This window comes from Nelusetta ayraudi, unplaced genomic scaffold (genome assembly GCF_046127955.1).
Source record: "Nelusetta ayraudi isolate G7.1 ecotype Tasmania unplaced genomic scaffold, CSIRO-AGI_Nayr_v1 ptg000016l, whole genome shotgun sequence".
Taxonomy (NCBI): domain Eukaryota; kingdom Metazoa; phylum Chordata; class Actinopteri; order Tetraodontiformes; family Monacanthidae; genus Nelusetta; species Nelusetta ayraudi.
In genome coordinates this window covers 1,862,036-1,873,230 of record NW_027466066.1, presented here as the reverse complement: position 1 = coordinate 1,873,230, position 11,195 = coordinate 1,862,036, and the positions used below count along the sequence as shown (strand labels likewise).

Here is an 11,195-nt window from a genome sequence, read left to right as displayed (position 1 = left end):
TTTTACAGGCTCGGCGAACTAATTTGTGCTAATTGCTTCACACTCGGACACACTAGACGCCCGGAGTCATTAGGCTGAAAGCCGGGGAGTCCAAACTGATATTAATTCACACGTCCGGTGTTCTTCGTCCGCGAGGGTCGACGCCAAAAGAGGAAATTTTGGCGCAATAAACGACATCATTTGAAAAACCCCGATGACTGAAGAAAAACGTCGAATGGAATTTACAAAACATGCAATTTTCTTTACGGCGACCTATTGAAATGCGCCGATTTTCATGCTTCCCTGAACGTAGAGCATCAGGTAAATGGCGCTCAGCTTCATTTGCGGACGGTGAAGCACTTCATTTGGAGGTGCAAATTTAAAATTAAAGAAAAACATTGGCAGGCGCTCTCTTGGGTGACGCGCAAATCAAACGAGCTGGGCTCAGATGCAGTCGCGCTTGACGGGGAAAAAAATCTTCTCCTGAAACCGAGCCTTCGGTTCTTGGAGCGAAAAACGCTCGGTGATGTCCGTTATCGGCGTTTGGGAAAGAGACGGCCCCCTTGTTAACTCGCACGACAAAAGTCGTTGTGTCGGGAAAACTCTTCATCTCTCTCTTTCCGACGTCGTGATGCACCTCAGGAGGGCAGATGGCACGCATGTCCAGAGCCGTGACGGAAGGGAAGGTCGGGAACACCTGCGAGAGAATGGTAGCGACTCGTTTGGCTGCCTCGTGCCCCCACGCCCCCTCCCAAAAAAAAACAGCCCCCTGGTGTCTGAACGGTGCGAGTGGGAAGCACGTGGTTCCGCATCCGCTGCCCCCGTTCCCATTTTGCCCCCTGGAACGAGATGAATAAGAAAGACCCCCCTCTCCAACACACACACTCCCCCTCAGCCCCGCCCCCTCCGGTGTGAACTGGGCCGGCTGGTATCTCCTTCTCCGGCGGGGCTGGAGGCCAACGGGAGCTGACAACACAATGGAATTTTCTCGGCTGACGGGGAGCGAACGTCTTCCGGGGAAGCTCGCCCCCCCCCTCCTCGCCACCCTACCCAGCCCCCCCTCACTTACAGCCGCCTCCGACGGACCTCCGGAATGAAAAAAAAAGGGAAAAAAAATAAACCCTTGCAATTGTTTGTGCGGTAAATAACACGAGTGTCAGGGATCTGAGCGCTGGCGGCCTGGCGGGGGGCGGCGGCGGCGGTGGAGAGGTTCGGCAAGGCCGACGGGAGGGGGAGGGGCTGAGGAAGGGGGGGAGCAGGAGACACGCTGCGAGGCCGCTCAATTATTTAGAAGCGACGCTGAGTTCAAAGGCCCCGCAGCCGAGTCGCCCCGCCGGTCCTCCACCTTCACAGCGCCGGCGGGTTTCAAAAAGAGGGGAGGGGAAATAGACAGTCACTCACGTTACTGTTCCTCTTCTCAATGATGAGAATGATGAGATACGCAGACAAACACCCCACCTCCCCCTGAAAAAAAAAAAAATCACAAATGAAATAAAAACCAGATTATACACGATATTCTCTCCCTCCGCTCACCGAAAAGGAAAAGCGGCACTGCGATATTTAGATATCTGAGCATCTCGCGTCTCGCGGCTCCACTCGGTTTCTCTGCCATTCGTTTTGTATTTTCCTCCTCCAGCCGCCAGCTCCTGACCCCCTCCCCCGACTCCACCACCTCCACCTCCCCACCTTCCGATCCTGTGCTCAGACGGTGACCTCCGTCTTGCTGTTGGTGGGCAGTCCCTTGTGCTTGGGGTGCATGTGCGGCGAGTGGCCGTAGCCCAGCGGCTGCGAGAAGAGCTCGGGCAGCGTCTCGATGCTGAACTGCCTCTTGTTGGAGTAGGCCTGGCGCCGGCTGTTCTGCTGCTGCTGCTGGTGCTGCAGCTGCTGCTGCTGTTGGTGCTGCAGCTGCTGCTGCTGTTGGTGCTGCAGCTGCTGCTGTTGGTGCTGCAGCTGCTGCTGCTGCTGCTGGATGATGGGATGGTGCTGCTGCTGCAGGAGCTGCTGCTGCTGCTGCTGCACCACCTGCAGGCCCATGTGGGAGGCCACGGCCGAGTGCTGCATGTGGCTCTTGCTGGGATCCCAGACTTTGAACGCCGAGCTGGACGTGAGCGGGTGCGTGTTGGTCTTGGAGATCTTGGGCTTGGGGATCTGCGAGGCGTTGATGGTGATGGCCAGCGGCGCGTGGACGTCGGGCGGCGGCAGGAAGGGCTTGTCCTTGGGGTGGAAGTTGATGGGCTGGAAGTTGGGCGGCGACTGGCGGTGCGTGTAGTCCACCATGGGGTAGCTCTTGTAGTAGTCCCTGGTGGCCGTGTCTGGACGAGGTGGCAAGGAGACACCACAGAGATGGCCATTAGTCGGGTGAGTGGAGTGGGGTGGCGGGAGGATGTCTTTTTGCATGCAGGACGAGTGAAGCATGCCGGGGGGGAAATTACACACAATAAGATGATAATAAACACAAAACAGGTAGTTTTCTTGCTGTTGGTTTCATGAGGAGGTTTAAGTTGTTTTGTTTCTTGGCTTCATGCAGTAAAAATAACTATAACAATAAAAATTATGATACATTTTTCTTACAGAGCGCTTTACCCACTTTATAACAAAAGGTTCAAACACATCGGAAGGCAGTTGAAGTTGTTTTCACACTGTGTCATGTGCTGTTTGACTATTGAGGAGTTCCTCATTACTAGTGTTTGTTTTGTTTGTTTCTTACTTTGTCAGTTTTGTTTGTTTTGTTGTAGTTACAATCAAGCTGTGGTTGGCGTGGGCGACTGGAAATCAACCGTCGTCAATGGCAGACCATTTGTTTTTCTAAAACAGTTGAAGTTGGTTCAGAAAAAAAAAAAGAAATGTTTTTTTTCCAATCATGGAGGTGTGGATTTGATTTGAAAGTGTGTGTGTATAAATTCTGTTGTCCACTTACAAGAAAGGAATAAATCAAATGAATGAATAAATAAAATTAGTTTCATTTTTACACACATATTTATTTGAAAACTTAACACATTTTTAAAAAATGACCCATGAAAAAGTATCTTCTTATATTCTCTTTTGACATTCTGGAAGTTATGTCAAATGAGAAACATTAACTATCTAACTGTTTCACAGTTAAATACACACATCTTTGTGGCAAACAAGCCCAATAAGGCCAAAACTAATAAAGGCTGCGGGCCGTCTGGTGCACGCGCTGTTGTATTTCCACATTCAAGCTTTTGAACCGCTGACACACTGACCAGGGAGTTAAAAATATCAACAGTACCAGAGAGAAACAAGCGGAGGGGGCGGAAGGGGCGAGCGGAAAAACAACAACACCCTTTTTTTACAGAGGAATTGGCAACAGTGGCAGCGGTAGCGGCAGCGGCAGCAGCAGCGGCAGTGTGAGTGAGTGAGTGAGGTTCAGGGCTAAAATGTGGGATTTGTAGGGGATAAAAATAGAGCGGGTTCAAGGCGTCACGTCAGATTAGCGCAGGCCGGCTGAGTGGGAACTCGACGGTGCCGCTCGGCCGCTGCCACGACATCGCTGCCTTCACAAACACTCTGCCCTCAAGACGTAAACAACCTTGTTTGCTTAGCCGCCCCTCCGCCGCCTCCTCTTCCTTATTTTTATGAGTACCCTTTTTTTTTTTTTCCTGGAGAGAAATAAGAGACTGAATGAGATTGTCGTCTCCTCTCCTCAGTCACTAATATGTGATTTGAGATCCGATTTAAAACAAACAAAAGGAAACAGGTTGATTAATATGCAAACAAGTGCTCAGATGCACAACAACTATTTTGTTGCCTCCTGGCTCAGACGGCACTATGGCCTCATCCAGGCATGGGCAAACTGCGGTCTGAAACTTGAGAAAAAATTATATTAATAGAAAGTAAGTCATAAAATAGCGATATTTAATCAATTTTTGCAATGTTTTAAGAGTCATTTCAATAAAGAGCTAAATACCGTGGGGCTTCAAAGACACTGATTTTGTCCTAACTTTGTTCATAGTGTCAGTGAAACATGATGGAGGCATTAGACCTGAGGAGAACCATGTAGTTTAGTCAACCAGCAGTACACAATGATATCGCGTGAAAAGGGTCAGACTAACACACATCTCTTAGCATCTGTGAGGCATTCCACAAGGACGCTTTCTGCGTCACTGTAAGTTTTACATGAACATACTTCAGCGAACCCGACAGATGAGAAGAACCACTTTAAGGCGGGAGGAAGTTATTTGTTAATGTCCCAAGACGTTTTTAACATCAACCAGAAGTAAATAATGGGAAAGTCAAACCTACATTTTTGACGTGGTCATGCACTCAGACCTGAATCTGAACATCTTTTTTACCGCCAAAACACAGGTTTTGATGATTATTATTTTCCTTTCCTTTTGAAAGACTGCCGTTAGTTTAGGAAGCAATTAATATTTAGGAGCAAAATACATTTTGGATCGATGGCAACGTCACTCAGACTGAACCCTGCTTCGCTTCAGAGGAGATGAAGGTTTTCGGCTGCAGCAGGCAATTCAACCAAAAATATCTATAAAAGGTCACCGTTTCCCTCACGCCATTGCTCTAAGTTCTGCGCATATCTCGCCGTCGTCCCTTCTCATTTACAGCATCTCCTGATGCGGCGTGAAGCACTTTTTTTTCTTCTGTTGTTTGAAGTGCACGGCGAATAGAGCCATCCCGTCATGCTTGGGATCGTTTATGGCTCTGAATTCCTTTTTTTCTATTTCTGCCTCTCGTCCTCGGTATCTCTTAACATCTTAACATCTGTCCCCCGTCTCATAACACAACGGGAGGCAGCTGCTATCAGCTTGTACTACATGCTCGCACGACAGTATGCGTTTGGATGTGTTTTCTCTCCCCCCACCCCCGCATCCAGCCCTATCTGCCTCTGCGCCTCGGCGTCTGATCATATCACTGCCGCACTACAAGCAGGGAGATCGGAACGAGATTATGTCAAGAGTCAGGGCAACGGATGCGTGACCACTTTGCCGTGATTCGCTGTAACGAGGGTCGATGAGTGTGGATGTGCAGTGGGGCTGCATACGCAGGGCTGTATGGACGCTGGCGGCAGATAGTGATCATTCTTTTCTTTGTTTTTGTGCAAATGAAGTGCTGGACTAGTACTGACATTTACAGAAGTTAGAAGTAAGGAAATACAATACTTTCTTACTATACACATCTGTACTTTACTCGAGAATTTCTTTTTTCTTTTACTGCTGACATGATTACACAAATGTCTGTACTTTCTATTCCTTACATGTTAATTTAAAATTCTGTCGAAAGTAATTGACTTATTATCTATTATTAGGGCTGTTGAAGTTAACGCATTATTAACGCGTCTCGCACGCAAGCAAAAAGGAATAGTTTTATTTGTCAACCCTAATGGTTAGGAGCATTGGCTTGGGAATACCTCAAGGTTTGAGTATTTTGGTTTTATATTTGTTGTATAGAAACACAGCAAACACCTTGTTAAGTTACATATAGAGCAGGGTAAAAATTTTGCCCTAAATTTGCGATTAATCGTGAGTTAACTCAGGACACTAATGCAATTAATGACGATTAAAAATTCGACTGACAGCTCTATTTATTGTAGTGGTGCCATTTGAGCTATGCTGTTGTGTAGTTCAATTTCAAAGTGGATAATATTTTAGAGGGCATGTGGAAAATGACATCGGCCATTGGAAAAAAAGGGGGGTAAAACGTGTAAATATCCAATAATGGCTCACTGGTCAAAACGTACTGTATGTGTCGTTAATAGAAAAAAAATCTCACATTTTTACTTTTTACTTACTTACATTTCAGAAACTTACCGAAGGAGTTGAATCTGCTCTTTCACTTTTACCAGAGCATTTCTTTTTCCAACAGCCAATTCAACAGAACATTGAACTGCAGCTGCAATATTTTCATTTTTTTTTTGACAATCCTCTAAGATTCTACAGAACTTATTTGCCAAACAGGTGTTGTGTCGCAGCTGAAAGCAGAGAATAAAAAAAAAAGAAGGAAAAAACGTCTTTGTTTGCGTTTAAATGTCGAGGATCAGGCACAAATGTGTTTAGGATTATCGCGTTTGCACTCCTCGGAATGCCGCTTTCTTTCCCCCTCTCCACCAATGGATTCCAACATGTGTGTGCCACTGCATGTGTGTCGGGCACCCTGCATCAAAGAGCGCATTTCCATGCATTCTTCTCGCTGTGAATGGGGATTAAGGCGGCTGATTAGGGCGCTTCTTTTGCAATCGCTCGGCGCCGAAAACCCCGGAGACGCTCGTTACAGGTTGCGGGTTGCGCGGTGGGCACGGCCAGGATTCCCGGCCTTCAAAAGGAATCCTCCCCGTTTGCTAAGCTACCAGTTTCTTGGAGAGAGAGATGGAGAGAGAGAGAGAGAGAGAGGGGGGGGGGGGTTCACATCTGCGGGCCGGGCGGGAGAAAAATCTGGGACGCAGCAATGAATTAAACACACACACGCACACACAAACACACACACACTTCCTCCCCACAACAACTGCTGTTGCTGCCGTCCATTAGAGTGTTTCCACACACTGTGCCAGCCGGATCACCTGACAGCAGGCTCCTCTGTGACTCCGTTGTGCGTCTTGTTGTGAGTCTCCATCTGCTCGTTCGGTCCGCGAACGAGCAGAACGAGGATGTTTTTTTTCATCCCTCTCCTCAGCCCGTTCCTGTTTAATTCATCCAACGCTCTTCGCCGCCGCCCGTCGACTTTTGCCCTCCCCTCTACAGCCTGGAGTGAGGAGGCCGCGGGGCAGAGTTGGAGCTTCCGCTTGGCTGCCGCACTCCCGGAAAATGTGAAAAGTCTCGCTGGTCACTTGCTGATGCTGAATGATGATTGTGAGACGGGCGGTAATTAGAAGCGAGTTCCCTTTGTTGCTCGATACTTGCTTTCTGTCTTCAACCACGGCCCGGTCCATACGCGGCCCGTTAAGGGTTTTAATCCGGCTCTTACTATAAATAGTAAGTAATAAAGTAGCTGTATTTCATCCAATTTTTCATTGTTTCAAGAGTCATTTCAATAAGGAGCTAAATACCGTGGGGGCGTCAAAGGCAGAAATATTGTTGTAATGCTTTTGTTCATTTTCAATGAATATTAAACCACATATTTTCTTTAATACCATTATGTTTTTCCTCCTATGAGGTGGGTCACCAAAACACTGCTCCGACCCCTCTGTCACATTCTAGAACCCATTGTGGCCCACCAGTCAAAAAAGTTTGCCCGCCCCCGTCTTAAAATCTCACTCATTGGCCAGTCGGATGAGGTCACTCAGGATGTTTATTGGGACCATTAACACACAGGAAAAAGCAGCACAGGTCAAAATGAATATATCAATATTCGCAAGGATGATGAGCGCAACTCAGATTCAGAGCGAAACGGTCGCGACGAGAACGACGAGGAGAGGCGGCGATTCGACATTAAACTTGGAGTAAACTCATTCTCATGACTTGATGTACTTTACTTTATCGCCTGTTATGTGTGCGTCACTCAACACAGCTGTGGTTTTTAAAATGCCTGCCGAGCGCGACTCCAGCCTGCCTCGCAGCCTTTTCGGCTTGGAGCGCATTCAAAGCTCGTCCCGGGTGCTAAAGCATTAATGGCGCGGTCGTAACTTTTAAGTGCCGTCGATATTCCGCATCTAAATTTGACAGGGGATACGGCTAAAAAACAAAAAGAGAGGAGGAGCTTATTACAATTTAAACGGGAACGGCGCCTCTCGTATCTCGTCGGCCACTGAGCCGTAGCCGTGTTTTTGTTTCGTACGTGCGGTAACGAGCACGTTTATAATCCGCTCTCAATGTTACGCAAGCATCAGCACTTCGAAAGTGTCACATTTTAGAAACTCCTCCTGACTTATCGCTCAATTTCTGCTCCTAATCCTAAAGTACTCCGTCTCTTGGACCTGTTCTGCCCTGTTCCTGTACTTCCATCATCATTTTTCCCTGCTCAATGTCCTCAGTTTTACTATCTGCGTCGCGGTTGGCTGAGATACAGACAGATGTAGAGTATTTTCACTTACAAATGTGCTGTTTCGCAGCTGCATTTTGTGTTGCCGATAAATATTTCAGAACAACTTGGCCTCACATGGCAAAGCGTCAGCCGCCTCGTCCCGGCCCGCTGTGCCCTAGCCATGACTTTGTCTGCACAGCAAGAATCTTCGGTGCCCAGTTAGTTGTTTGTCGGCCAGCAAGGAAAGCTGACAAGCGTGCAGGAATAAAAGACTGGACTGCATTTCTGCTTTTTGAATCCATGACAGGTGACAGCAGGCAAAACTCAGCGTGAAGTGCAACACAAACACTTAATTGTGTATCCAGGGAACATTTGCCCGATTAGCTGCCGCACAATTGTATTTGTTCATTTGATTTCTTTTTTTGCGAGTCGACGCCAAACGAGAAGCGAGGAAGTGCATTTTTCTTTTTGTTTTCTTTATTCTGCCTCTGTCTCATCAAAGAGACAGAGTTACAGTATTAAGAACACCGTGGAACCCAATGTTTTTTTTTCCCTCCCCTCCTACGAATGATCAAGAAGATATTCTTGCGAGAGAGTCATTCCGAAAGTCAAAACGATAGAAGCAGGAAAACAAACACTCCAATTATACCAATTCCTCTCAGTACTGTGCATCCGGTCGGAAGCAAAGCCAGCCAAACATTCAGTAACAAGGGACAGTTCATCTTCCAGAGCCTCCACATGAAGAGAGGAAGAAGTTGTTGCCGTTTTTTTTTAATTTATTTTATTTATTCTTTAACTCTGACTCACTGAGGAACACCCTTATTACTAGGGCTGCCAGTCAATTCAAATTTCTAATCGCGATTAATCACACTAATGTCCTGAGTTAACTCGCGATTAATCGCAAATTAAGTGCAACTTTTTTTTTTTTTACCCTGCTCCATATGTAACTTAACAAGATATTTATTGTGTTTCTTATACTCTCGTAAAAATTGGAGAGGACAATAATAATTCCTTCGATCCTGGCCTGAATCCAGCCTAGCGCACGCACGACACGGCAGAAGTACAGGGAGATGTGTGAACAGGCCTCTGCCTCTGCTGTGAACCTGGCGCTAATCGCGCGTTAAAAAAAAATTGTGCCGTTAAAAGGACTTTGATTTAACACGTTATTAACGCCTTAACTTTGACTGCCCTAATTATTATAAGACACTCGGATGCATTTGTGACATATCGTAATGAGAATATGACGATGATAAGGATGACTCCTTGACACAGGAGTCACACACACACAAAAGTACAAAAATAGAGTTTTGCTCTTTAAAAAAATAAAAGATTCAATCTGTTTCTGTGACGTAGTCACACATTTACAGAACACAAAGCATATTTCCATGCAAGCATTTCATTAGGTCGTACTCGGATCGGTTGCAGCTGGCTACGCTGTCACATCTCCTCTCTGTTCCGGGTAACTGAAGTGCTGCAGCGATGACGTCGCCCAGCGAAGGAGTAATTGCTGATCTGCCACGCTGAGTTAACGAGAGGCCGAGAAGTAAGAAAAAAAAAAAAAAACCAAGCCGTCCTTAAGGCGCTAGCGGGAGGAGGAGAGCGGCCCGGAGGCCTGGATCGACCGGCTCCAGCCTGCAGCTCGTCCCTGGGCATCTGTCTGTCTCTCCAACACACACACACACACACACTTCACTCACACACACACACACACACACGCACACACGCACCCCCCCCCCCCCCCCCCCACTCACAGACAGACAGGCGAGGGCAGCGTGACGGCGATGGGCAGCGACAGGCCGACACGTGTATGCGTATTATTATTTCATGATACGGTTTAGAGACGGCGACCATCAGAGCGTCGGTGGCGGCGGCCCAGGATGAAAAAGCACGGAGACGCACGGCAGACGTGTCCGCAGCCAGATGACAAGTCCGCTTCTCTCGCCGAGCCCATGCGACTGCGATGCGCGGCAGAGGTGTCACGTGCGAGGCGGTGCGGCTGCATCGGGAATATTTATAAAGCGGCGAAGTCTGCGAGGAGGCATTTGAGCGAATCGAATCAGGAAATGACAGTACACACACACACACACACTCACTCACACACTCCAAGTAGAGCAGCGAGGGAAGCATATGCAACCAGAGTATGTTGAGCAGCGAGGAACTTTTGAGCAGGTTTTATTTTCTTCTTTTTTCCAATTTTGGGGAAGTCAAAGTGAATGAGGAGGCAATGACGTTTAGATTATGGACTGGACTGGAGGACGAGGCCCCGGCGGAGATGGCAGTGCTCGTCGTCACGTCGCAAGACGTCGATGATGGACATTTTTCATTTCTCGGAAATTGGAAAAAGGTCACAGGGCACAATATTGTTGTGAAAATAATGGTACAGAAGTGAATTTTGTATCATGCCGTGCCTTCAAAATGTCACCGGTTTGTAAACTGCACTGTGGCTCAAAAAGTTGAAGTGAACAAATAAGAATTTCAGGTTCACATAATGTAATAATGCAGATAAAAAAAAAAGATAGATATTATCCTTTCACACACCTACGCAGGGACAACACGAGCGAGTATATAGTCACAAATATTGCCAAAACCTGAGTGGAAAATACATCACATCATGTTTACAAGATAGTGGAATTATTGTGCTCATTTTTAAGAAAACATTTGCAATTCTTTTAATAATTATTGTTTAAAATTGACTAATGATGATTTTGAGCAGTTGAGGAACGTGTCTGAAGACATTACTCTAACTTTATGGACAACATTTTATATACATATAACATTATATATATATATATATATGTATATATATATATATATATATATATATATATATATATATATATATATATATATATATATTTATATATATATATATATATATACACACATATAGATAAGAACACTTTAATACAAACAGAATGAATGGAACACATGATTAGCATAAGCCTTATAAAATAGGTTTTCAAACATCCAATTTTTGAAATAAAACTCACCTGTCTTTGTTTTTTGGTTTATGCATAGAACACCCCACACTGCATCATTGGTATGTTTTTTGTGTCATTGAATTATTTTGTACACTAAACCTTCGATTTGGACAAAAGGAAAAGTTCAACAAAATCACGGTAAAGTTTAATTACCTTGCATGACGTGATCTAGTGGGCAGAAAAAAAAAAAAAAAAAGGAATGAGTCACAGAGTCGCATATACGTCTCGTGACTGGAGTGAAGCCCGACTCGTAAGGAATTCATTATCCTAATGGATGCTTGAGCTCCCTCAACAGCCACTTAC

General features: G+C 46.1%; 1 protein-coding gene across 2 annotated transcripts in view; it reads right to left on the bottom strand.

Moving 5' to 3' along the window:
* Window positions 1-833: 833 nt before the first annotated feature.
* Window positions 834-11,195, bottom strand: part of LOC142886690 (protein shisa-8) — a 106,638-nt gene continuing 96,276 nt past the window's right edge. For both annotated transcript variants that reach the window (XM_076023765.1, XM_076023764.1), the window contains exon 5: window positions 834-2,291. In XM_076023765.1, coding sequence (XP_075879880.1) covers window positions 1,681-2,291 — 611 coding nt within the window. In that variant the 3' untranslated portion in view covers window positions 834-1,680. The remainder of the gene's footprint in view (window positions 2,292-11,195) is intronic.